The 25,637-nt window shown below is 42.6% G+C and overlaps 3 protein-coding genes and 1 long non-coding RNA gene across 8 annotated transcripts in view; 2 read left to right on the forward strand and 2 right to left on the reverse strand.

Annotated features, from left to right (window-relative positions):
* Positions 1-1,897: 1,897 nt before the first annotated feature.
* Positions 1,898-12,272, forward strand: LOC117410631 (aldo-keto reductase family 1 member A1-like). 2 transcript variants are annotated; one of them, XM_034017318.3, is made up of 9 exons: positions 1,898-2,052; positions 3,963-4,054; positions 6,664-6,783; positions 7,417-7,568; positions 8,733-8,928; positions 9,397-9,596; positions 9,684-9,756; positions 9,850-9,936; positions 11,074-11,337. In XM_034017318.3, exons 2-9 carry the CDS (start codon positions 3,965-3,967, stop codon positions 11,137-11,139), a joined length of 984 nt encoding a protein of 327 aa, XP_033873209.3. In that variant the 5' UTR covers positions 1,898-2,052; positions 3,963-3,964; the 3' UTR covers positions 11,140-11,337. The 2 variants fall into 2 exon arrangements, with proteins under 2 accessions (XP_033873209.3, XP_058887441.1); XM_059031458.1 differs by lacking the exon at positions 3,963-4,054 and having other exon boundaries at positions 1,941-2,052; positions 6,664-6,800; positions 11,074-12,272.
* Positions 12,273-12,972: 700 nt separating this feature from the next.
* LOC117403686 (histone-binding protein N1/N2-like) lies at positions 12,973-21,731 on the forward strand. 3 transcript variants are annotated; one of them, XM_034005998.3, is made up of 15 exons: positions 12,974-13,177; positions 13,857-13,904; positions 14,851-14,967; positions 15,163-15,243; positions 16,605-16,717; positions 17,260-17,682; positions 18,461-18,531; positions 18,719-18,795; positions 19,253-19,326; positions 19,563-19,751; positions 19,963-20,135; positions 20,304-20,360; positions 20,521-20,595; positions 20,811-20,933; positions 21,514-21,731. In XM_034005998.3, the coding sequence occupies exons 1-15, from the start codon at positions 13,131-13,133 to the stop codon at positions 21,544-21,546; spliced, it is 1,701 nt and encodes a 566-aa protein (XP_033861889.3). In that variant the 5' UTR covers positions 12,974-13,130; the 3' UTR covers positions 21,547-21,731. The 3 variants fall into 3 exon arrangements, with proteins under 3 accessions (XP_033861897.3, XP_033861907.3, XP_033861889.3); XM_034006006.3 differs by lacking the exon at positions 20,811-20,933 and having other exon boundaries at positions 12,973-13,177; XM_034006016.3 differs by lacking the exon at positions 17,260-17,682 and having other exon boundaries at positions 12,973-13,177.
* Positions 21,732-22,754: 1,023 nt separating this feature from the next.
* On the reverse strand, positions 22,755-24,177 carry LOC117406398 (uncharacterized). The gene is made up of 3 exons (XR_004544960.3): positions 24,054-24,177; positions 23,879-23,962; positions 22,755-22,978 (listed from the first exon to the last, which is right to left on the reverse strand). It is a non-coding gene; the product is annotated as an uncharacterized LOC117406398 (long non-coding RNA).
* Positions 24,178-25,449: 1,272 nt separating this feature from the next.
* The window catches only part of LOC117407245 (vasculin-like protein 1), an 11,372-nt gene continuing 11,184 nt past the window's right edge, over positions 25,450-25,637 (reverse strand). For both annotated transcript variants that reach the window (XM_059031460.1, XM_059031459.1), the window contains exon 12: positions 25,450-25,637. This exon is cut by the window's right edge and continues 595 nt beyond it. The gene's annotated coding sequence lies outside the window, so the exon portion shown is untranslated.

A 25,637-nucleotide genomic window follows, 5' to 3' on the forward strand; every position in this document is an offset into this window, starting at 1 on the left:
TGTTCGTCTTCATGCACTTTAAGATCTACGTGACTTACACGACCTCCTATGCTTTTAGCAGTAGGTGTTGTGCGATGCACCGGCTTTAGTGGAAAGCTAAAACTACTTTTGCATAATGTGAACAAGGCTTTATTTGTAACGTTGACTGTACAGAAGGCTAAACTATGACAATAAAACGTCAACAAAACTATATTTATTGTAAACGGAACGAGGCCACAGTTTAAAATGCGAAGTCATTGTGAAACCAGCAGCGCAAGGACACTTCAGGTAGTTAAAACATCTTAGTACTATTAAATACTTAATTACTATTAATAATAGAATAACTGGTTAATGCAACCGTCTCTTGACACAGGGGTTGTACCAACAGAATGGAGAATTGCAAACGTAATACCGATCCACAAAAAGGGAGACAAAATCGAACCAGGTAACTATAAGCCTGTATTATATGTAAACCTATGGAAACTATAATAAGATCCAAAATGGTAATAGTTTCCAGGGAGACAGGCAGCATGGTTTTAGGGAAGGGAGATCGTGTCTTACTAACTTGCTTGTTTTTTTTTGAGGATGCAATATCGATAATTGCAAAGCATATGACATGGTTTATTTAGATTTCCAGAAAGCTTTTGACAAAGTCACGCACAAAGGATTAATTCTCAAACTGAACGTAGTAGGGATTCGAGGAAATGCATGCACATGGATTAGGGAGTGGTTAAGATGTAGAAAACAGAAAGTACTGATTAGAGGAGAAACCTCAAAATGGAGCGAGGTAACCAGTGGTGTACCACAGGGATCAGTATTAGGTCCTCTGCTATTCCTAATCTACATTGATGACTTAGATTTTGGTATAGTAAGCAAACTTGCTAAATTTGCAGACGACACAAAAATAGAAGGAGTGGCAAACACTGCTGCAGCAGCAAAGGTCATTCAGAACTGGGCAAACACATGGCAAATGACATTTAATAGAAAGAAGTGTAAGGTACTGCACGCATGCAATTAAAATATGCATTATAAATATCATACAGGAGATACTGAAATTGAAGAAGGAATCTATGAAAAAGACCTAGGAGTTTATGTTGACTCAGAAATGTCTTCATCTAGACAATGTGGGAAAGCTATAAAAAAGGCCAACAAGATGCTCGGATATATAGTGAATGGTGTTGAATTTAAATCAAGGGAAGTAATGTTAAAACTTTACAATGCATTAGTAAGACCTCATCTAGAATATTGTGTTCAGTTCTGGTCACCTCGCTACAAAAAGGATATTGTTGACCTAGAAAGAGTGCAAAGAAGAGCGACCAGAATTATTTCAGTTTTAAAAGGCATGTCGTATGCAGACAGGCTGAAATAATTGAATCTATTCAGTCTTGAACAAAGTAGACTACGTGGTGATCTGATTCAAGCATTCAACATTCTAAAAGGTATTGACAATGTTGACCCTGGGGACTTTTTCGACCTGAAAAAAGAAACAAGGATCAGGGGTCACAAATGGAGATTAGAACAGAAAATAGGAGGCACTTTTTTATACAGAGAATTGTGCGGGTCTGGAACCAACTCCCCAGGAATGTTGTTGAAGCTGACACCCTGGGATCCTTCAGGAAACTGCTTGATGAGATTCTGGGATCAATAAGCTACAAACAACCAAACCAGCAAGATGGGCTGAATGGACTCCTCTCGTTTGTAAACTTTCTTATGTTCTAATATAATCAACTGCATATTATAATAATAATAAAACAAATATATTTTCCAATTCAACCAAAATCCTTTCAAATTCAGCCAATGCAAAACCTTTATTGAATCAACTGTTAGGCTATCAGAGTTAGGCTATGCAGACACGATCACCGTAAGAAGGTTTCAATGTACACTCTCTTTAGAGAAACAACACCTAAAACCTCGTAACTTCAGTTTCACTTCGCAATAACAGGATGAGCAGAGAGTTTAAAAAACCGGAAACGGAAACATGAGCAAAAAGAAATCCGTTCTACAACTAAACTAATGAATTCCGAACCTTAAACATCGGTGTCTTCAACTGACCGAGCAGCGCTGCACGACCAGGTCTGTACAAATACATTCGCAACTCAAAATATGTGTAAAAAAAACGTGTCAGTGAAGCCGCGCTTCGACTTTATCGTTAAGGGGCCGCTTCCTTACTCAGATTTAAAGTCATTCTAAATACAGTATAATAAAAAAAAAAAAAACAGCGCTGCTTTCTATATTTTGGCTGCACAGTAATTGAAAGTTGCGCGCGCAATTGTAATACAGTTTTGCATGAATCTAAAATAACAGACAGCTTCGAGGCTAAATGCTACGCATATATACTGAACAGCATTGTGCTCTGTGCAGTGATGGATTTGTGGGTGTGCAGTGTTAGTACAGTATTTTATTAAGTTACATGAGCCTTATTAATAATAATATTATTATTATTAGTATTATTATTATTATTATTATTATTATTATTATTATTATTATTATTATTATTATTATTTTGTGGTTATCAAGATGCATAAACTAAATAAAACTGTGGGCCTTTGTGTTGATGCATTCCTTTCTAAAAGTGTACACCGCTATTTGTGCACAATGGTTTTGCAGTTTTCCCATCCTTTTCCCATGGATTGCAATTTTTATTCATGTTTCATACCTTCTTTACAATCCTTACCTCTGTGCTTTGCCATGCTGTCACTGTGCACCTTTATTGCTGTTTCCTATGCTTTTCCTATGGGACACTTTTATGAGAGTTACCACCAGGGATTACTTAGTTATGATGTTCAAGAAATAACACATTTGTTGTTAAATATTTTTTTTGTTAAATAGCAGATCGTTAGGCAGTCAGTGTAGGTTCATGACGAGTGTGAGGACTGGGAGGTAGTAGGAATGCACGTGACTTGCTGAAAAAATGAACAAACATCTATGAAAAAAACAACTCTCTTACACAGTAGCATTTTAAAAGTAGTTAAACTAATATTTAAAGTCACATTATTATTTTGAATTTAATGTCATTTTAATGATCTAAATTGAATTTAGAGTGAACTATATTTTAATACTGCTTTTTTTATGCACCTCTCTCTCTCCCCTTGTTAAAATGATTAAAGACAGTAAGAATGCTTTGAAAACAGGTGAGCCAGCAGGTTTAGAAGTTTTTGGGCGGTGCTGTACTGTACAGGATCTTCAAGGTTTGGAGCTCGTGTTGTAAGCACAGCAGTGATGTGTCCTGTGCAAACACAGACTCTGGAAATGAGCTGAGCTCTGCAGGACTGAGGGAAGTCATGTGACACGTGCACAGCGCCTCACTGCACTTCCTTCGTTCCTGTTTCTGGAAAGCCAGACTAACCCTTTAAAAGCGTTTTTTTTTTTCTTCCTGTTATTTGTCATGGAGCTCAGCCAAGAAAAGAAAACGGATTTCAGTCCTTTTGCCCTCCCAAAGTGCACACAATCAGGGTCGGGTTTAATTCCTGTTTTTCAATTCCTTTTTAAAAATCAATTCCCAATTCCAATTCCCTTTTATTCAATTCCAACACATCGTTGATCACAATTGCAATTAACAGCATTCTGTTAAAATGAGCTTCTCACGGACAGTGGTAACACATGACTTACATTGAACTCACTGATAGTCAATTAAACTGGCTTCAAATGAAAGCAGCTGAACAATCAAATATCAATCCCAATTCCTCTGAAAGAAGGAGGCAGCGGGCAGACCTGCACACCAGACCCGACACAATCAGAAGAAAGTCATTCAGGTGTGATGAGGCACATCACAGAGGGGGTCTCGTCCCCTCAGGTACAGGTATCTGCTCCACACGCTATCAGAAGGCTGTGTACGATTCAGATAGTGGGAAGGATTGGTTTGGATTGAGTTTCTACACAGCTTGGGGATCTGGATCTTCAAGCCACACATGCCCCCAGGCTCTCCTGCAAGATGAATGCCCTGCTGCTTTTAAAAATGTGTGTGTTTGTCTTGGCCTTGGCAGACATGTCCGGCATGGTTGACTATGCAGTTCTCAACACCGGGAGGAAGATGCCCCTGATTGGTCTGGGCACATGGAAGAGTGAGTCTGGAAAGGTAGGTGTCACCACTGCCCCAGCTCTCCATCCAGTCTGAAACGACAGCAGAGTCTGGAAAGGGAGGTGTCACCACTGCCCCAGCCCCTAATCCAGTCTGAAACGACAGCAGAGTCTGGAAAGGTAGGTGTCACCACTGCCCCAGCTCTCCATCCAGTCTGAAACGACAGCAGAGTCTGGAAAGGGAGGTGTCACCACTGCCCCAGCCCCTAATCCAGTCTGAAACGACAGCAGAGTCTGGAAAGGGAGGTGTCACCACTGCCCCAGCTCTCCATCCAGTCTGAAACGACAGCAGAGTCTGGAAAGGGAGGTGTCACCACTGCCCCAGCCCCTAATCCAGTCTGAAGAGTTTGCAGTGAATCAAAACCATTGCACTGTTCAGCCATGGGAAAACATTTCTTTGAAGCGTTTCGCCAGGATAATCCCTCCTTTGAGATGATTCGATCTCCTTTCCAAAGGGAACCTGGGACACAGGGGAGTGGCAGCAGCAGTGCAGACAGACTAAGATGGTCTTTTGAAAGGGTTGTATTGGAAGCATTATTAATATCAGTAATGGGTTATGAGCCTAGTGTAATAAGTAAGCTATTTCATGAAGCTGTAGCTGCAAGGTTACAGTGCTGAACCCTGTTCTACACGAGGGAGCTCTCAGCACGTGATCACATGTGTAGGGAGAGTTCATTTTGAGAATAGAAGTTGACCATCGTGCTGTACAGTAACTCTGCATTGCAATGACACTCCTTTGCCAGTGACGATCCTTCGGGAAGGGCTAGGGCTGGGGCAGGGCTTAGATAGACAAGATCTGACAGCACCATGGCCTATGTGATTGATCACATTAATCTTATAGCGCCGCAGTTGAGATTTATCACATGTAACCAATAGGATCTGTTTGAAGCTGACACTTGCTGTGTCTGAATCGGGTCATTCTATATTCTGTGTGCATTAGTACAGTCCGTTTGTCAAGTAGTATCTTTTTCATTCTGGTACTTTTACTATGCTTTACAGTACACTTTGCTGTGCTTTTACCTTGGTACACCTTGGAGTACCCGTTCATCATAATAGGGATGGGAATAAGATTCCTATTGCACAGCAGTTTCACCCACTCCAGGTTTTAATACGAGCCTGATTGCACACAGCGTATAGGTAACAATCTCAGGTGTGTCTTATTAAACTCCTAGTAAAACCAGGAATGGATCACACTGCTCTGCAATGGGAGTGTCATTTCAATCCAGTACACATTTCACATTGGGCACAAAAATCTATTTCATTTCAGTACTTTATAAAAGGTGTAAAAATAATAATAATAATAATTCAACAACGACAATCATAGTAATAAAAAGTAAGTTTGCTCATTTCACAGAGTTCCTTGCAGAGAAAGACCAACCCAAAGTCTACGTGCAGCGTAATCCTGAAAGCAACCCAACAGTGTGCCGGTGTCACATGTTTTGTCCTCAGGTTCTACAGTATGCTGGTTTCATTTTCTGCCGCCCTGTTTAGCTGAGTGCGTGTGGCTTTGTACGAGCTGCAGGCCCTTCAGCATCAGCACCATGGTAACCAGATGGAGAGCCTGATAAGTGGGCATGGCAACAATAAACTCTTATTAAAACGCAGATGTGGGCCGCAGATCAAAGCTCCCCTCCCGGCTCTATTCAGGGGCCAACATACAATATATCTGCTCCTTCGCATCAACAAACACTGCTGTGAACTTGAATCCATCATTGCTTACTGTACACTGTTACTGTGCACCTCAGTGCTTACTGTACACTGTTACTATACACCTCAATGCTTACTGTACACCTCGGTGCTTACTGTGCACCTTGGTGCTTACTGTACACTGTTACTGTACACCTCAGTGCTTACTGTACACTGTTACTATACACCTCAATGCTTACTGTACACCTCGGTGCTTACTGTGTACCTTGGTGCTTACTGTACACTTACTATACACCTTGGTGCTTACTGTACACTGTTACTGTACACCTCAATGCTTACTGTACACCTCAGTGCTTACTGTACACTGTTACTGTACACCTCAGTGCTTACTGTACACTGTTACTGTACACCTCGGTGCTTACTGTACACTCTTACATTGTGAAGTGACACTAGAAGGAACTACATGCAGCTGTTTTTGATAAGGCTGTTCCGTTGATGGTTTTCAGCATTACTAGAGGACTTTCGTACGTAAATAAAACAGAAATGAATCCTGTAAGGACTTTGCAGAGCTTGCGAATTACACAGCATGCGCTTTCTTCAGCTCAGCCAGACTGATCTTTGTATCCGTGTTGTCTGGTGAGAGTCTTGGTTGCTGGTAGAAGGTGCATTGGCAGTGACCTCCTGGAGTGGGATTGCTGTACTGGGATGGCTGTCTTGAGTTTGCTGTACTGGGATGACTATGCTGGGTTTGCTGTACTGGGATTGCGGTTCTGGGATGGCTGTGCTGTACTGGGATTGCTGTGCTGGGTTTGCTGTATTGGGATGGCAGTGCTGTGCTGGGATGGCAGTGCTGCGCTGGGATGGTAGTGCTGTACTGGGATGGCTGTACTGGGATTGCTGTACTGGGATGGCAGTGCTGTATTGTCCCGTTCTCACAGTGCTGGCTCCCTGTCTCTCCAGGTGAAGGAGGCTGTGCAGTATGCTCTGGAGGCTGGCTATCGGCACATTGACTGCGCTGCTGTCTACGGCAATGAAGCCGAGATCGGAGCGGCCCTTCAGGAGAAACTGGGGCCGGACAAGGTGAGACCCTGAAACAAGTAAGTAAGGCAGGCATGGGCAGATAAGCAAGAGAAAGAACAAAACAGTCTTTACTGCAGTGAGTTTATAACCCCAATGGTCCATGTTTTTGAAACACTGTAATATAGTGTTTATGTCACACCCTCTGCCCAGTGCGGACATTTCAAACCAGCCCCTTTTTGAAATAATAGTAGTAGTAGTAGTAGTAATAGTAATAATAATAATAATAATAATAATAGCAGTCATAGTAGTATTAGAATTCATGAAGCCACTCTTAACCAATGAAAACATCCGATTTCAGCACATTCAAGTACATCTCATTTGACCTGTCATCTTGTGCAGATTGGCTTTGCAGTCCTCTAGCTCATCCAAAGTACCAGACAGTAGTCACAGCTCTCTCTTTCTGTTTGCTCTCGCTGTCTCTCGCTCTCTCTCTCTCCCTGTCTTGCTGTCTTTCGCTTGCTCTCTCTCTCGCTCTTGCTGTCTCACTCGCTGTCTCGCTCTCTCTCTCTCGCTCTTGCTGTCTCACTCGCTGTCTCGCTCTCTCTCTCTCGCTCTGTCGCTGTCTCACTCTCACTCTTGCTCTCTCGCTTTCGCTATGTCGCGCTCTCTCTCTCTCTCGCTCTCTGCCTGCAGGGAGTGAAGCGTGAGGAAGTGTTTGTGACGTCCAAGCTGTGGAACACCCTGCATCACCCAGAGGATGTGGAGCCGGCCCTTCTGAAGACACTCAGGGCCCTGAAACTGGACTACCTGGACCTCTACCTCATCCACTGGCCCCACGCCTTCCAGTGAGTCCCCGCCCGGCCCCTCCTGCACTGCCCGCTGTAGAGCAATGCTGACCGGGGTCCAGGGTTGGACATCAGGTGCCCCTTGCACAGCACTTTGATCCATTCCTGGTTTCAATATGAGCTTAATAAGACACACCTGAGCTTGTTACCTATACACTGGGGCTAATGAAGCTAGTAATAAAACCTGGAATGGGTGAAACTGCTATGCAATAGGAGTCTTATTACCATCCCTGCTTTAAAGACAGAAATACTGTGGAATGACTCAGAGCTTCTGCTAATCCCCATAATAATAATAATAATAATAATAATAATAATAATAATAATAATAATAATAACCATCAGTCTCTCTGTCCCTCTCATGTTAGCATACTCACAGTTGGTGCATTTATCCATACTGATCTGCGTTACCTTGTTTTTTTCACTATGCTTTACTACACCTATGCTTTTATCTTAAGGGCACGTGCCGTCACAATACACATTTTGCATTGGGCTTGACAATATGACAAGGGAATTTAAAGATCATTATACACAAAGCTAGCAAGGCCAAGGTCGTGCATACTGTACACAACTTCAAAACATGCACACCTGTCGCCCTCTTTATCTAGTAACGTGCCCTGTGTGTGTGAGTCAGGTATGGACCTGCCTTTGTTTCCCAATCAGTGAAAGTCTTGCTGTGCTCTCTGCAGGAGTCTCAGTCTCCTGTCACTGTGGGGAGTCCTGCTCTCATAGCTGGGTGTCTAATTAGAGTCATGCTGTCTCTCTGCTAACAATACAGGGAACCAGGCAAAGTCCTTAATTGTCTCCTATTCTTTGAATGGAGAAACACACTTGTTATTTTTTAACAAAACTAGAACCAAACAACTCCTGTGTCCCTGTTATAAACACTGCTGTCCAGAGCCATAGTCGTGCTGTTCGTGTTCCGCATGGTAACCACAATGCAAGGGCTAGTGGAATGGTTTCATGGGACAAAGGCAAGCCAGGATCAGCCCTCCTTGTAACGGTTCCAGGTGGCACTGAATACAGTTTAATAAGATGTCTTCAGCACTCTCACGATGTTTGTTTCTCATTAATGTGGGATTTCCTGAATGAATGAAGCCTGGAGTCCAGGCTTTGTGAAGGGTACTGATTGGGGATCACTGACTGCGTCTGCTCCTCTGAATGCAGGCGCGGGGACACGTTCTTCCCGAAGAGCGAGGACGGCACGCTGCTCTACGATCACATCGACTACAAGGAGACCTGGAGGGCCATGGAGAAGCTGGTGGAGAAGGGGCTGGTGCGGGCCATCGGCCTCTCCAACTTCAACAGCAGGCAGATCGACGACGTCATCACCATAGCAACCATCAAGCCTGCCGTCCTGCAGGTGAGGAGGCCCAGGGGAGCAGCAGAGTGTTCCTGCAAGAGCTCTGTGTGCTGTGGGTCTACAATTCAGTACAGAACGTCTGCAATTCAAGTGTCTTCTTTAACCATGTTGTTTGTTTAGAGATTCAGTGCTTAACACTGTTCTCAAATGATGCTCCTATCCACCAGTAAGCTCTATACAGCATCAACTGAAGTAGAATAACAAAGGCCCCCTAATGGTCATTTTTTCTGATCTGTATTAAACAAATGCAATTCAGTATGTTAAGATATTTAAACAGAACATGAATTCAGTGAAGTTTGAGATTCGCAAACACATTCTAGAAACAGCAGTCGAGAACAGTTCCATGTTACGTAACTTTATTTAATCTGGTAAAAGAAAAACAAAAGGTTTTTGTAAATGGCAGTGCCCAGCGAAGGGGCGTCGCTGCGTGTGTTAATAACAGGCGTGCTTGCTTCCCTCTGTGCGCAGGTGGAGTGCCACCCCTACCTGGCGCAGACGGAGCTGCTGGCACATTGCCGGGCTCGCGGGCTGGTGATGACAGCTTACAGCCCGCTGGGGTCCCCGGACCGTGCCTGGAAGCACCCCGACGAGCCGGTGCTGCTGGAGGAGCCGTTCATCAAAAAGCTGGCTGAGAAATACGGCAAATCACCAGCGCAGGTCATCCTCAGGTAGCCAGCTCTCCGTCTGGGGGCACCTTGGCAGAAACCTGCCCCGCTGGGAGAGCGCATTGACAGGTGTGTCCTCTCTGTTGACAGGTGGCAGGTGCAGCGAGGGGTGGTGACAATTCCCAAGAGCGTGACCGAGTCCCGTATCCTTCAGAACATCCAGGTGAGAACGCTGGACGCTCGTGCACATGCTGTAACATCTGAACAGCCTTCAGACTTTGCCACTGTCTGACCCTGTATGTGCTGCTCAATGCAGGTGTTCGACTTCACGCTGGCGGATGAAGAGATGCAGGCGATGGGATCGATGAACAAGAACTGGCGCTACATTGTACCCATGATCACAGTAAGCATGCCTAGCCCAGTGCGGACAGTGGCTTAGAAAGGGTTCCCACAGTGACAGCACAGTGAAGTGTGATAAAGTACAGTGACGGCACAGTGAAGTGTGATAAAGCACAGTGAAAGCACAGTGAAGTGTGATAAAGCACAGTGAAAGCACAGTGAAGTGTGATAAAGCACAGTGAAGTGTGATAAAGCACAGTGAAGTGTGATAAAGCACAGTGAAAGCATGGTAAGGTATAGGTAAGCACAAGTATGGTAAAGCATATTAAAAAGCATGGCAAACCAGGGTTACCTATGGTAAATGCATAGTGTAACCATGAGGGAAGCATGGGAAAACTGCAAAAATACAGTGGTGAACGTTGATAAGAGGTCGGAGTCGGGTGAAATTGACCTGATACAGTAACTGAAAACAGAAGTGTTATTATCTCATCCTTTTCAGTTTTCATTTTGAAACAGAAATAAAGTAGGGCCATTGGGTAAAGTAATGGAGAATTGACACTGACATTTATTATCAATGGTTTCTGATCTGTTACCGGCTGTAAAACATTGCATTTGCAGTATTACTGTCTATCTAGAAACCAGCCTGCTCTCTGATCTGTGATTGGACAGAGCTAGTTTTAGTTAGTGCTGCCCTCTACTGGCTCTTGCAAGTCTGTACAGCTGTGCGATTTATTTTGTGGGGATTTTGTAGCGTTTGATAAACTTTATGAAATGCATATCGATTACAGATGAACTAATAATGCATTGATGCTATTTTGTGAAAACAATTTAGCCGTTTCAATACGAGCATGACTAGCCACAGTGTATAGGTAACAAGCTGAGGTGGGTCTTACTAAACTACTAGTGAAACCAGGAGTGGATCAAACTGCTATGCAATAGAAGTCTTATTTCCATCCCTGGTACAGTGTTTGTGTTCTACAGTTTGATTGTGTGGTTTCAGTTTTAACTTAATGTTATTTTCATGGCAATCTCTGTGTTATTGATATTCAATGATCATGACACACTCCCTACACTGAGTGCTTTATGCAACCCCAAGGTCTCAGAATTCAAAATCCATTCAAATAAAGCGTTGTAAAGTTTTGTGCATGGGAGCCGGCTCCTCCACAGTGGTAACGCTGCTGTGTTGCTCGCTGTCTTGCAGGTTGATGGGAAGTCTGTTCCCCGGGATGCAGGTCACCCCCACTACCCCTTCAACGAGCCCTACTGAGCCCCCTCGCTGTGCCTTCACACTCCTGCTGTAGCCTGGCAACACCTCACTACTACTGCCTTACCTGCTTTGTCACTGACCAGCAGAAATAAACACTAAACTCATGGTCTTTGTGTCCCGGGATCTTTTACAACGTAACACAATACAATACACATTTCTGTAGCACCTTTCATCACAAGAATCCCAAAGTGCTTCACACACACACACACACACACCAATAAATTCATAAATAAATGAACAGTCTAATTTCAATTAAAAACGAATACAGCATTTTTATTAAGTATATATTTAAAAAAGAGACAAATGTGGTGTTAATTGTAAAATTAGAAAAAATGAGTTTAAAAAGCTAGCTTGTAAAAATAGAACAATTAAAAGTGTGTAAAACAAAACAATATATAAAATTGGCATTTTAAAAAAAGGAACGTGCAGTTTTGATTAGAAAATTTGAAAACTATGATAAAAAAAAAGCTATTGCTTAAAAATACGTTTTCAATGTTGATTTAAAAACAGTAGGAGTCCCAGCTTCCCTGACAGAGGAAGGCAGAGCATGCCAGAATTCAGGAGCTTCACAAGAAAGGGCCCTTCCTGCTGTGTTTGTATTCGTCCTGGAGTAACCAGCAGCCCCACAGTACTGCGGTGGCTGGTTCTCTAGAAATCCCACATTCATCCAATAGGAAACATGCTGAATATTACTACTACAGTATTGACAGCCAATTCATATTGTGTGTCTATTGCAGTAATATTGTATCCTGATGTATCTAACTTGTGTTCAGTCTCTGGTCCTGGTGTTCAGTGTCCTGGGGAGGGATATTGAATTCCCGGGACACCTTCCTCAAAACCGGGACGATCCAGGGAAACCGGGCCAGAGGGCGACCCCAGTGACTGGGTACCTTTTCACTGAAGTTAGTTTTGCTTTGCTTCAGTTTGGATTGTGTAGATATTTCAAAGACAACGCTACAGATGCTACTCCCTAATGCCTCGTTGCTGTCCGTGGAGCAGTTCAGACTCACTTTTCAGTGGTCTAGCTGCAATCAGACCACATGCCCTACAGCAGCTGTGTCTGACAGTTCAGATCTATACAGCATGCGGCTGGATTTGACATATCTGCATATCCTAAATGAAGCTTAAAAAAAAACACGAAAATAGCCATCACAATATAGTATTATTAAAGTGAATTCAAGGTTTAAAATGATTTTAAACCATTGGTTAGCACTACTTGAATCTAGCGTAGGGGCCGTGTTTTCAATATAGGCCTCTACTCAGTCTGATTTTGTATAGTACTGAGGTGTAGATCTGGATGTAGTTTCATCCATGCAAAGTTATATATTTTTTTAATAAAGCATAAAGATTTAAGCCATTTAATTATAAGTGCATTTGTTTTGGAATCCTGTTGTATGTGTTTTGTAGTTGGAGTGCATGTTATCACATCATGTGTGGATGAACTAGTGATATGGAATAATAACACATTATCAACAAAAACAGCAACATTATATTCACACCGAACCGAGCTGCATTATATGTTTTGGCCGAGAGGTGGCAGTAACGCAGTGGCCAGGGGACCGATGATGAATATTGTATCCCTGGTAAAATTCCATATTCGATAATGTCTCTTGTCTGTGATTCACAACAGACACACTGTTAGCATTCAATATTGCTTTTAAAAAACACTCCACAATATAACACTATGGTGTGACACAGATACACTACCGATGGAATACTAAAATAAACACGCTCTAACATTAACAGCGTTCCTGCCCCTTTAAGTTTTCTCCCGCGGTTTTGTTTCTCTCTCGCACACAGGTTAAAGTTCAGCGGAAGTGAGGGTTAGTTCTGTATTTAAACGCGCCAACAAAAACCTGTGGGAAGCGAAGATAAAGAGAGGGGGGTACTGCCATTTTTATATAGACAAGGCTGCTGTGGCCATATTTCAAGTTTTAGCTATTAATACAAACGTTTTTTTGTCTTGTTATAAATACACTTTTTTTGTTGAAATGCCTGAAGAAACTGCAACCGCGTCTTCGGCTACGAAAACGGAGAGGTGAGGTTGAACTAGAGAAGTCTTACAAAACGCGTTTCGTTTTAAGAGCCGATTGAAATGAAAAGGGGGCTTCTGTTTTGTGTGGACGCAAAAACCAAAAGCTTGGTGTATTATGCTAGTGTATACGATTTTATATTGGTATGCATAGTAAAGGGAGTTTTATTTATATGTTTGAACACTATATATATTTATATATATTAAAACGCGAGTATTGCCGGTGTTGTGTGTATTATTGAAGAGATTAGGAGGAAGTAAGCGGTAAGCATGCTGGTACAGTGTTGGTAATACAATTGTTAGCAATTGTGCAGCCGGTTTATATGTTGTTGTTATGTAACTTACACCGAATTCATATATACACTTGAAATTAAGTGGACGCAAACGAGCCGAACAACTGAACAGCAGCCGACTTTGATTTATGTATTTTTTGGATGTGTCTTTGTTAAGTCGAAGTGTATGCGATTGTGTTTCACCAGAACAAGGTGTCTGATGAACGGAGTGCTCGCATTGGATACTCCTATTTACGTTTTGGCCACGATGCTGCCCTGCCCTGCAAACAGTCTAGCACGTCTATACTGTCCTAGACTGACGGGCTTGTTTTGCTGTCCTGGCACACTTTTGTAGATTGCGTTTATTATTGCTAGCTGCATGTTAACAAACAGGCTTGGCTTTGTTTCCTCAGGATGGATGAAGGAACCGCCGCTTCCTCCAGCGCCCCCGCTGCAGACGGGTGAGCAGAACTAAGCGCACTTTCATTATGCTTTTATACGTTTTTTTGTTTTTTGTTTTTTTTTTGGGGGGGGGGTTGCAGTTTTTGGTAAACGATGTTTGCCGATAAGTACATGCCGAATTTAATGTTCAAGTTACCGGCATTTTATAAAACCGAAAAAGCAGAATCTCCACTTGCCTTTTATTTTGAACTCCATTTCCCAACATCCCTTACTTGCAGCATACGCGAGAAGGCTTCAGATCTGGTCTGTTTCACACTCCTTACTTTTTCTGTAACATCCAGAACGGCCCCAAATGACATTGGCCAGCTTGGAAATACGTTTCCATTTACTACAATCAAATCAGACTTTACCAATTTTAATTTTTGAAATTTGTTTCAAGTTGGACTTCCACGATTAATTCATTTAACTTGAACAAGCTTAATTTCCAGTGTAAGCTGCTAGAATCCCCTCGGTCTAGCCTGTAGACTGGAAAAACATGTGCTATTTAAAAAGCTTGACCCAGCACCAGAAACTTAACCCTGTTTACCATCGAGAGCCACACTTGGAATAGTCCTTTCAGGAACATGCTGTCAAACCAGACTTATTACAAATGGGATATCCCTTAACATGGGAGTTGTCCCCCACCCCACCCCACCCTGACCACGTTCGATGCTCCGGGTTATTACTATTGATGGTTATTTATAAACGCACAATGACAACGTGTGACAGTGTCCGCACTTCAGAATATGCCTGGCTGGATTAGTGCAGCTGTCCATCCTGTAGGACTGCTTCAGAGGTCACTCGCTCAAGAGTCCAGCACCCTTGCTTTACAGCAGCATACTCAAGTCTGTTCAGAGAGCTGTTCCAGTCCTGGTCTTTTATTCCAGGCAGATCCTAAATTAGTTAACCGTTGTAGAAGCTGGACCGGATCTCGAGTGCCACTGCTTTACAGTTTCTGTCTTGCAGTGCTGGTGTGGATGTCCTGGAAGAAGCCAGTAAGCTGATCGGCACAGGAAACAAGAACCTGGTGATGGGTGACGTCCCCGCTGCAGTGAATGCGTTCCAGGAGGCCTGCGGCATGCTGTGAGTACCGTTGCATTGGGATTCATCTGGGTAAGCCTTTCATGCATGGGGATGGACATTAAAAAATGTGGCTATCAAATCTTAATTTGTGGCTGTCGCCCAGCAAGGAGAGCACAGTGTGAAACCAAAATATGGTTTGAATCCATAGCTCTGTCAATTTTAACATTACTTATTTTGTATTCCTTCCTTCAAAAGGGCCCAGAAATACGGTGATACAGCAGACGAGTGCGCGGAAGCATTCTTCCTTTGTGGGAAATCTCTTTTAGAACTGGCAAGGTAAGAGTCGCTTTAAAATCTAAAGACTTATTGCAGATCTGTCAAGTAAAGTCTTAAGTTTAAAAATAAATACTAAGTGTCATCTTAACCCCTTTGCTGCTAGGGGTTTTTCTACCCCCAGTGTGAGGTTTTTCTTGACTGTGGGACTGAATTGTTAGTCAAATTTCTCACAAGTCTCCAAAGGAAACATGGGAAACCTATTTTTCAGCACAATATGAACTTTACAATGAATTTACTTGGACATATCTGCTGAACTGATTGAGATATTGCAGATTAAATGGGGGGGATTACAATTTCTGTGCCACTTAAAGCCCTAAAGTAATTTCCTAACATGGTAATTGGACAAATTGCATGTGTCTTTCATTGCTAATATGTTAACTATCTATGGGGGAAAAAAATAGGAGTTGGTATGTATGTCATGACTGCATCAACATTTGTATTAAAACATTTAAAACGGAACATCGTCGGGTCAATATGTAAACTACTTATTTAAATGTAGATAGAAACTAAATTCAAAATATAATTTTGAAAGACTAAATCTCCTACACGCCTTAATTTTATAAGCGATTACTCACTCGCGGCCTTTAGGGCTCCAACATATTTTATTACTATTACTGCGGATGGTGCAGCATAGCCTTGGACAGTATACAGCAATCAATAATTGATGTAGTTCTGAAAATAAAATGACTTCTCCTGTGGGTCAGCTAAATGTTGTAGCCATCAGGATTTGCTCAAATCAAACCACGATCCGAAATATAAAACTCTTCAGATTGAGTTGTTGGATTCCAGACTGAGCAACACAGAGAAATCCTATAGGACTGTATTAGACATCAGTCATGCAGAGTTTTGATTGACTTGATCAATTCACCATTCATACGTTTTGAGACTAAACCCTCCCACACATCCTAAAATGTCAGAAGCGATTGGTCAAACAGTGTGCCCAAGCACTGAGTTACTACCACATATGCCACGGTACAACAGACAGCATACAGTAATCAACAGTGATCCATCAGTTCTGAAAGTAACTATTGAAAGATTGTTTGCTAAAAATAGGTCCTTGGATCCCCTAAATGTTGTTGTATCCATCAAAAGTTGTGCCAGTCGAAGCACTATAAAAATGAATAGTCCTTTGTTTGCTTGTTTGACTTCCTCATCTGACATTTGAATGAGTTTACATGTCAATCATGCACTTTTTAAAAATTGTGACCAATACACCATTCACATTTTGAGAGCTTTAAACCCTTCTACACACTTTTTAAAAAATCGGATGCAGACCTAAACACATATGTTGGGATCTTACTTTATTTGCTGTCCTGGCCGTCCAGCGTGCTTTGTTGTGAATGTGTCTCGTTGTGTTGCAGAGTGGAGAACGGTGTCCTGGGTAACGCTCTGGAGGGAGTTCCGGAGGAGGAGGAAGGGGTAGAGGAGGAGAAGAAAGAAGATTCCAAAATAGAAAGTGCAGACAACCTGGACGGTTAGTATCTTCACTCCACCGAGTGACGAGGTGGCATTGGCTCCTAGTGAACCACTTCACTACTGACATGGTGCCTTCCATGCAGTAGAGGCTCAGTGAAGCGTGGCATCTTCCTTCACTTAATGTTACTATTATAACTTATTTTAACTGCAAGAGCGAAGTACTAAATGTAATGTATGAAATTATAGAAATGCAGCTTCTGTTCAGGTTTATTTTTCAAATGAAAATTGGGTACTTTTTTAATGGGTTAGCTAGGAAGTCATTCTCTGCTTGACTTGATCAAGCAGTGTGACAGCTATATAGAAAATCTAATGGAATTTCCTTTTGCAGTATCTGTAGTTGTATAGCCTGATTGTATTCATTGACAGCTGGATTTTTAAATTACTTTTGCAGCATGCTTTTGTGCTCATTTGTTTACTTCTAAAATGAATGCTTTTTTAGTTGGAAAAACAGAACACCTTTTTTTTTTTCTGGAGAGAACAATATTTGAATATGGAGTTCTTTTAATACCTGGTTTTGTACTTCCTGTCGTCGGTGTGTAGAGAAAACAAGGGATGAGCTGAGGGAGCAGGTGTACGATGCCATGGCTGAGAAGCAAGAAGGGGAAGACAAAACTGAGGAGAAAAAAGAAAAGTCTGAATCTTCTGAGAAAGCAGAGGAGGACAAAACCATAACCCCGACAAAGGAAGAGAACAAGACAAAGTCTCCAGCAAAGGAGGATGAAGGAAAAACATCTCTGAAGAAAGAGAAGGGTAAAACTCCAGAGAAGGAGGAACAAGAGAAGGAAGAGGCAGCAATGGAAGAGGGGAAGGAGGCGGAAGACAAGTCTGAGAAGGAGAGCCGTCTGCCTGATAAGGGGGACGATTCCAAAGAAGCAAAAGAATTGCAATCTGAGCCTGTTGAAGATGGAGAGAAGGGAGCCACAGAAGAAACTGCTGCTGAAGAGGCAATGCAAGAGGGTGAAGGTAAACCTGGGCACACAGGGGGCAGTCTGGCACACGTGGTGGTCTCGTTACACTTGCTGCTCCTGATGGTGGCGGCGGGCTGGGATACCGATCTGTAGCCTTGGGACACAGTGGACACGTTACAATAACAACTGGATATTTTGATCAACCTCCTGAAGTGTGCCACGTTCGGTACATGGCGTATGCTGCAAATACGTCCACCAGTGTGGTGGCCTGTCCTTTTTAGTAATGAAAGGCTAATTTGTCATCCTAACCTGAGCACCTGGGGAGTGTTTTGTGGCTGTAATTGGTGGGAAAATTTAAGGGTTGACTAATTTCCCCCCCACACACACATCCCTAGCATTAAGCAAGTACTGCACAAGGTTGTCGATGGGCATTTCCTCAAATATAGAACTGCTAAAGATTTGTAATGCTTAGTGTTTTTAAATGCGTTGCAATAGGAAGGCGGCTGTGTGGTCCAGTTGTTAAAGGGGTTTGTAACCAGGAGGTCCCTGGTTCAAATCCCATCTGAGCCACTGACTCTGTGACCCTGAGCAAGCCACTTAACCTCCTGGTGTTCAGTCTTTCGGGTGAGAATTGTAAGTGACTTTGCAGCTGATGCATACTTCACACACCCTAGTCTCTGTAAGTTGCCTTGGATAAAGGCGTCTGCTAAATAAGTAGAGAAACACTGACTTTGTAACAGAGCCATGATGTGAACTACTTCATAACCTAAAGGGCTTGTGAGCAGAAAGTTCACCCTGGCTGAGCGGCTGGTAATGCCTGCGTTTTGTTTCAGATGGAGAGGAGGGAGATGAGGAGGAGGAGGACGAGGAGGGTGAAGGGGAGGCAACAGCAGAAGATGGGAAGGTGAGCACTTTAAGTTACTTGATATGGGTTCCTGTTAGCATGAAAATATTGCACAGGCAATTTGGATCTTGGCTGCCCTTGTAGATAAAATGGGCTCCATGAAACGTTTCGATTTCTGTAGCTTTTTTATTTATTTATAAAAATGTGTTCTCTAGAAAAACAAACCAATCCATATAATGTGTTTCAGGAGAGTGAAGAGGAGGAAGTAGGAAATTTGCAGCTGGCTTGGGAGATGCTGGAGATTGCCAAAGTGATCTATAAAAGGTACTGCTGTACATGAATCCGATTTGAAATCTGGATCTCCTTGTGTTGGACATAGTACAACAAAGTGTGTAAAAGTAATTCAACATTCCTCAAATGCTGTTTTACCATGACATATCACATTAGTTATAACATTGAGAATTAAGATCAAACAATATCAGTGTACTGAAAAATAGACCATCGCAGTGTGAACTTCATGTACTTGTTACCAACACAACTAATTCATCTGTCAATTTGTAGGTCGTCTTTTTTTTTTTTTTTTTTTTTTTTAAATGTATGTATTGCAACAAATTGTAAACCTATTAGTTTATACATTGATAGCCTAATACCCAACGAAAGTAATATTTAACATGTCTGGGTTACCCTGGACAGGTTGCTAACTTTGTGCTTTATTTACCTGTGCAGCTGTACCATATGTGTTCAATACGTATGTAACTTACTTTCTCCATTCCTTTTTAAGGAAAGAGTCCAAAGAAGACCAGCTGTTTGCTGCTCAAGCCCACCTCAAGCTTGGAGAAATAAGCGTTGAATCGGGTTCGTATTCACCTTTCTCAGATACGGACTGATATTTAACTTTTCTTTTAGAAATTCATGGAGACCGTAGTTGATTGATCTCTGTGCTAAACTTTTGTTTCTGGACCTTTTATCTTGAAACTGTAACATGAAGTTGGTATTTCCATGTGAAGCCTGTAATGTATAGTGTGATTCAGCCGTGGTACCTGTCAGCTTTTTTTGCATCGAGTGGCCGCATTAACCCCTGTGTCTTGCAGGGAACTACCCACAGGCGACGGAAGATTTCCAGGAGTGCCTGGCCATTCAGAAGAAGCACCTGGAGCCCCACAGCCGCCTACTCGCAGAGACACACTACCAGCTGGGCCTGGTCTTCAGCTACATCAACCAGTACGGCAAAGCCATCGAGCACTTCAACCACTCTCTGGAAGTCATAGAGAGCCGGCTGGGTAAGTAACAGTGGAGATTGTGCCACCTTACCACATGGCATGAGCAGGTGTTGGCACAAGCGTCGCTTGTGCACACCTATTATCAACTAGGTGTGACTTTCATCTAAGTGGTTCTTTTTCCTGCTTGATTCTTTTGTGGTTGCTGAAGAAACTGTTTTGTAAATCTGCAAGAGGTTAGTTTAGCTCAAGTTGTCTGTCTTTTTTACACCAGCCATGCTGAAGGAGGTCATTGACAAAGCAAAAAGCGATGAGAATGTATCTGAAGACAAGAAGGAAATGGAAGAAATAAAACTGCTGCTTCCTGACATCAGAGAGAAAATTGAGGATGCTAAAGAGGGCCAGAAGACTGGCAAAGTGGCTTCTGCAGCGATCCTGGAGACGCTGGTATGTCGGGTCATTGGAAAGCTGTGATCCAAGGGGAGGAGGGGGCGTTCTTCTCTTCAATGGGTTCTGCTCCTGCACATGGAATGCACCTTGTGCATGACTGGTCATGCCTTGTAAACTGTTCAAGAAGAAACTAAACTCATTTCCTAACTGGCTTTTGATTTGCAGACTGGGGGCTCTACATCTGGGTTTTCAGGAGAGAATAGTGGGACGTCTGCATCCACGGTAAGTAGCGGCAGTGCTGGAAATATCTTAAACATGGGTGTGGTGTATAGCCCCATTGCTGTAGTTGTAAACATTTCTTTTTTTTATTATTATAAGTACTTGAGTGCTTTCACTCAAATGAACGTGACATTCAGCTGTGATGCTGATTGTGTTATTGCAGATTCCTGTTAAAGCAGCTGAAGTGGCTTCATCCTCCAAGTCTGTATCGGACATCTCCCATCTGATCAGAAAGAAGGCAAGTATCCGGATTTTAGATTTGAAGCCTCTTGAACTTGCTGCTTCAGCAGCCTTTTAAAAAGGATGTGACTGGTGCTGGGGCTTATTCTGCCCTGCAGAGGAAGGGGTGCTTGCAGGTTTCAGGTAGTTTTGGTGGTAGTGTGCCATGCTGCATTGGCAGATGATGGGAGGTCTGAAACATTTGTTCTCCCCTAATCTCTGTCCCTCCTGCAGAGGAAACCTGAAGAGGAGAGCCCCACAAAGGACAAAGATGCTAAAAAAACCAAGCCCAACACCTCAGTCAATGGCAGCGGGGACACTGCCACCAACGGCAGTGCTGTCGAGGACAAAAAGGAGGCGAGTGAAGCGGTCTAAGACTTGGAAATACAGGAAGAAACTTTTGACAAATACTGAAGTCTTTCTGTGTCTTCAATGTGAAACGCTTCTACTGTAAATGTTTTGAATTTTATGAAGTGGGGTATTTCTAAATGTTAGCACTTGAATGTTTTTAGTAGTTACTGATGAGATGCGAAACTTAAGTGTTTAAAACTTGTTTGACAGCGCTCTGTGTTGACTGTCTGGTCCCTTTAACAGCTGCCATTGTTCTGCTGCAGCTTGTGCCATCTGAAGAGTTGTAGATGCTAAAGGCTTTCCTATTCAGTGTGCTTCAGCTTTCTGCAGGCTTTAAGTGCCCTGAAATATCCATGGTTAAACTAACACAAGACCAAGATCGGTGTGGCTTCTATTCCTGATGCCATCGCAGTGCCTTTTAATTGGCTAAAACCTCCATGCATTTGCAAGCGGTTGGCTGCATTATAAATAAAATGGCATGATAACGTGCTCTAGGAGAGGGGTTAGATAAACTGTATGCTGTCCCTGGATTATTGTTCTAATTGCGCAGCCCTAAACGTGTCACTCATGGCTCCTGTTTCCACAGCCTGCTGGTGCCGCAATGGAGACGTCGGTGTGATGGTGCTTCTTGAAGATGGCAGTTTCCCCCCCATACACACATACAGCTCTTGTGTTTTTGTACATAAAGTATGACTCCCAATGTGTCTTTTCAACATGTGTTTGTTTTTGTGGTTTTTTTGTTTTTTTTTGGTTTTGTTTTTTGTAACATTTGTAGTACATTTTCAATAAAGGTTATTTGCAAAAGTGGAGTATTTGGACCTGCATTTAGTTAAAATTAATTTGCCATTATTGATGGTACTGTGGATTGACCAAACTATTGGTTGTCCACTATATTAAATATCTAATGTTTAAGCTACAGAGTGCCATTCACGTTATGTTTTAAAAGGGGGTATAACTGACATGAGCTCTTCAGTAACCTAGAACAGCAGCTGATTTGGAAGCTGTCCCAGACTCTGTTTCTGGCTCCAGCATCTTGCACTGTGGTCGACAGAGTGGCTTTTCTCCAGGGTGGCAGTGCAGCTGTCTCCAGCGTCCAGAATGCAAACTGAGTTTTCTGAATCTGAATTTCTTCCAAGCCTGATCTGCTCTGAAGACTGGAAAATTGGTTAACAGGCAAGCATATATGCATTCAGGGACTGGCAATAACCCACAGCATGTTGCTTTCCTAGGGAGAAAACAAGTGTCTAAGCTGGCAGGGAAATAAATAAGTTAACTCCTTCATTGCAAGAAAAATTGGTATTGAGAAACATTAGTACTGTGCTGATGGGTGAATTGTGGTGTTCACATTAGTACTGTGATTCTAATTTAAGTGGTTCTTGAATGAAGAAGTGTGTTTTATAGTTGGTATGAACACATATTCTCCATACGTCATTTAATTTTTTGCTTTTAACAAAGTAGTCGAGTGTTAAATTATGATTTGATCCTAATACGCAGAATACAAGTAGCTCATCAGGACCACTGCATGTGATGTATATCGTATCGCTACCTGCATAGACTTATTGGTTTCATTACACCCCGAAACGTAACGCTCCAGAAAAGAAGATATATTTAAAATATATATATAAATTTCAGTAAGCTTGTAGTCCTTACCGCCCATTATGTGGAAGCAAAAACAAACATGCATGTGTGTTTAATTAAAAAAAATAATAATGTGATTGTTACTTTGTTTAAGAGTATAATATAAAAACACAAGGCAGTCGTAAAAGCTTTAATTTTGGTACTCTGCCCCCCCCCCCCCCATCCTCCTGAAAATAAGTTTGGGGTCACAGTGAGCTGGGGACCCTGGTTTGGGGGGGGGGATCCTCAGTGATGGTGTTTGGAGAATGTGGGGGGCTGCATTGCTCGGCTGTGCTGTGTTTGAGGTCTGCTGTCCTGGGGTGTGGAGCCGGCAGGGGGTGCAGGGCAGCTGTTTCCTCCCCATCCTTACCCAGCTCCATCAGGGCCGGTCCTGTGCTGCTCTCAGCTGTGTTCCTCGGGGTCTGGTAAACCAGCTGCAAGAGGAACAGATTACACAGGATTGTGTTTTCAGCTGAAAAGGTCACTTCCAATCACAACATTAACGTCCATATACTAATATAACAAAGCAAAATGTGACCCCCATGGTACAGCATCGTGGGCAGTGTGCTTTTATCTTTCTTACTAATCAAATTAAGACTTAAAAAAGAAAATCAAATCTTAACATATGGATGTAGCAAGTGGAGGGTCTGTGGGGTTGTGTAGATTCCAACAGGAATTATACATTTGGATCTTGCTGTCAATATAATGACAGCAAATTCATATTAATTTTCTTATTGCATAGGAGTAATATCTGAGCGACAAAAAATAAAATTCTAGTCCTGAGGATAATTTTAAAAAGTGGCCACTAATTCATAATGAATTTGAGTGGAACACCACAGGAATACTAGGGAATGCATTGGAATTCTTTGGAATTTGCGTCCTTGTTTGAAAGTGTAATCGATTTGTTTATCCTCATGCGAGGTAGAGCTCGCTCACCTGTCTCAACCTGTTTGCCAGCTGTCCGGGGAACTCGTCCCGTGATTTCCCGGCTGGGATGAGCTGGGACAGTGCCGCCCCGCCGTGCTCCACACTGTACGAGCAGGTAGCACTGGTCAGTCTCCTTTACGGGAGGAATCGGAACCCGAGACACAAGTAAAAACTGGAATCGGAAAAGGCTGCAGACTGATCATCTAAGAATGAGCTGTACTCGTGTGAGACACGCTTGCAGGAGTGTGCCGCACGTGCATACAAGTGATTGTTTTGTGCAACACACTAGGGAAATAATTTTAATGGAGCTACGGTATCTTCAGCAATAGGTGTAGCATGTGAAAATGCCAGCCTATTCCATCAGCATCCATATACGTTAGAGGACAGTGGGGCTTGAGCCACGCTACCTTCTCACTGAGGCCCTCCAGCTCTTCATCTCTCCTGCCGTCTGCAATCCGTACGAACACGGACGCGCCTTTCAGACGCTGGACCTGGGCAGCGTGAACAGTATTTTTTATACGTTAGAAACAGGGGTGGTATTTCATTCCTTCATCAACTTATTTAGCGATTCTTTTTACTTACCAGTCAGCAAGGAACTAGACCCTCCTTAATTTCACGCAGTCATTCCAGACAATGCAGAAATGTTTGCCTGCTTCAGTTATTTTATTCCACAACGATACAGACAACAAATCCCCGAGGACACTCCGGCAGCCCCCCCCACCCCCCCTCTCCTCCTCTCTGTACAGCTCCTGATCACACACATAGGGTCAGGGGCCACTCTGCACAGCTCCTGATCACACACAGAGGGGCAGGCGCCACTATGCACAGCTCCTGATCACATACAGATTTTTAAATGAAATGCTAAAATCTGTCACAGTGCATCGCTGCAGAAACGTATGCAGATTTGCATTCTGTTAGTTCTGTTTCTTCAACACAATGTGCAGCGAGCATACCTGTTTTAAACCACTTTGCTACTCCCATGTGACTGCTGTTCTTTTTTCAGGTAGACTGCTAAAAGGAAGCTAAATCCAACATTAAATCAAACAACAGGCACACGAAAATGGAAAAGTTTATTGTAATACAACACCATTCAATAAGCGTACACCTACTGTGACACCGACTGTGGCACAGGTGCGAAAGAACTCCGTGCAAGACTGACCCCTGCAGCGTACATGAAGTAATGCATGCGTAGGTAAATACACCATGTCGGTCACACAGACCTGTATACCACAATAGAGCCGAGCACTTTAATACAGTGGTTATTATGAGCTGGGGGTTTTAGAGCGCGGGGTAGAAGGGTCGAGCCCCACCTGGCGACCTCTCCCTAGTCTAGTAGGAACCGCTAGACTCGTCTAGAATGCATTCTACAGGTGCAGCTGTGATTGTATGTCAATTAATATACATGTAGATTTTATTCTAATGCATTTACAGCTCATTTACCTTTTTCAGGCCTTGGGTTCATTATAAAACTATTTGCATGAAGGATTATTCTGCTCTTTAGGCTATACCCATTCAGGTGCATCTCAAAGGTTGTGTGTGGGTAACTTTCTGATGAGGAGATTGTAACCTTATGACCATTGACATGGACCTCAAGCTTAACATTTAGCAAACCTCAAAACAATTGCAATAATAATCATAATAATGATGAAAGAAAAGGACATCACATGTGCAGAACAAGGTCTTCTGTAGATGAATGCCAGTAGGGTTGGGGGTACAGCTCTCACACCCCAATTCCAGCTGTAAATCAGACCAAGACTAACACATGGGCAAGCCCAAAATCTAGTAAATAAAGTACACACAACCACAAATGCAGATTATTGGCAAACTGATGCAAAATATTTATTCCAATTTTTTTTTTTGTTTTGTTTCCTCGATGCAGTAGTTTTCTTTTGTTCCACTCCTCGTACAGATAACTCCATACGTGACAAGCCTTTTTATCTTTTCAAATCTGTAAATAATGTTATCAAAATAATCTTAATCTTTGAAAACTCACAAAATTTTATTTTATCGTATTTTACAATCCACCCTGAATATCAAGGCTGCAGGAACAAGAACGTGCAAAAAAAAAAAAAAAACACAGAAAGGGAGGAGCCTATTTGAGAAATTTACAGCGGTACCAAAAAAAAAAAAAAGCTCTTAAGTAACAAAGCCTTTTAACCTTTCCAG

This window comes from Acipenser ruthenus, chromosome 10, assembly GCF_902713425.1.
Source record: "Acipenser ruthenus chromosome 10, fAciRut3.2 maternal haplotype, whole genome shotgun sequence".
Taxonomy (NCBI): Eukaryota; Metazoa; Chordata; class Actinopteri; order Acipenseriformes; family Acipenseridae; genus Acipenser; species Acipenser ruthenus.

What these genes read in the sequence shown, in the direction of transcription:
- LOC117410631 (XM_034017318.3), top strand. Translation starts at nt 3,965, where the DNA reads ATGTCCGGCATGGTTGACTATGCAGTTCTCAACACCGGGAGGAAGATG. An exon ending in AGAAACTGGGGCCGGACAAG is followed by an intron (nt 6,784 to 7,416) that starts GTGAGACCCTGA and finishes CTCTGCCTGCAG; the next exon opens with GGAGTGAAGCGTGAGGAAGT. An exon ending in ACATTGTACCCATGATCACA is followed by an intron (nt 9,937 to 11,073) that starts GTAAGCATGCCT and finishes GCTGTCTTGCAG; the next exon opens with GTTGATGGGAAGTCTGTTCC.
- LOC117403686 (XM_034005998.3), top strand. Translation starts at nt 13,131, where the DNA reads ATGCCTGAAGAAACTGCAACCGCGTCTTCGGCTACGAAAACGGAGAG. An exon ending in CAGCGATCCTGGAGACGCTG is followed by an intron (nt 20,136 to 20,303) that starts GTATGTCGGGTC and finishes TTTGATTTGCAG; the next exon opens with ACTGGGGGCTCTACATCTGG. An exon ending in CCCATCTGATCAGAAAGAAG is followed by an intron (nt 20,596 to 20,810) that starts GCAAGTATCCGG and finishes TCCCTCCTGCAG; the next exon opens with AGGAAACCTGAAGAGGAGAG.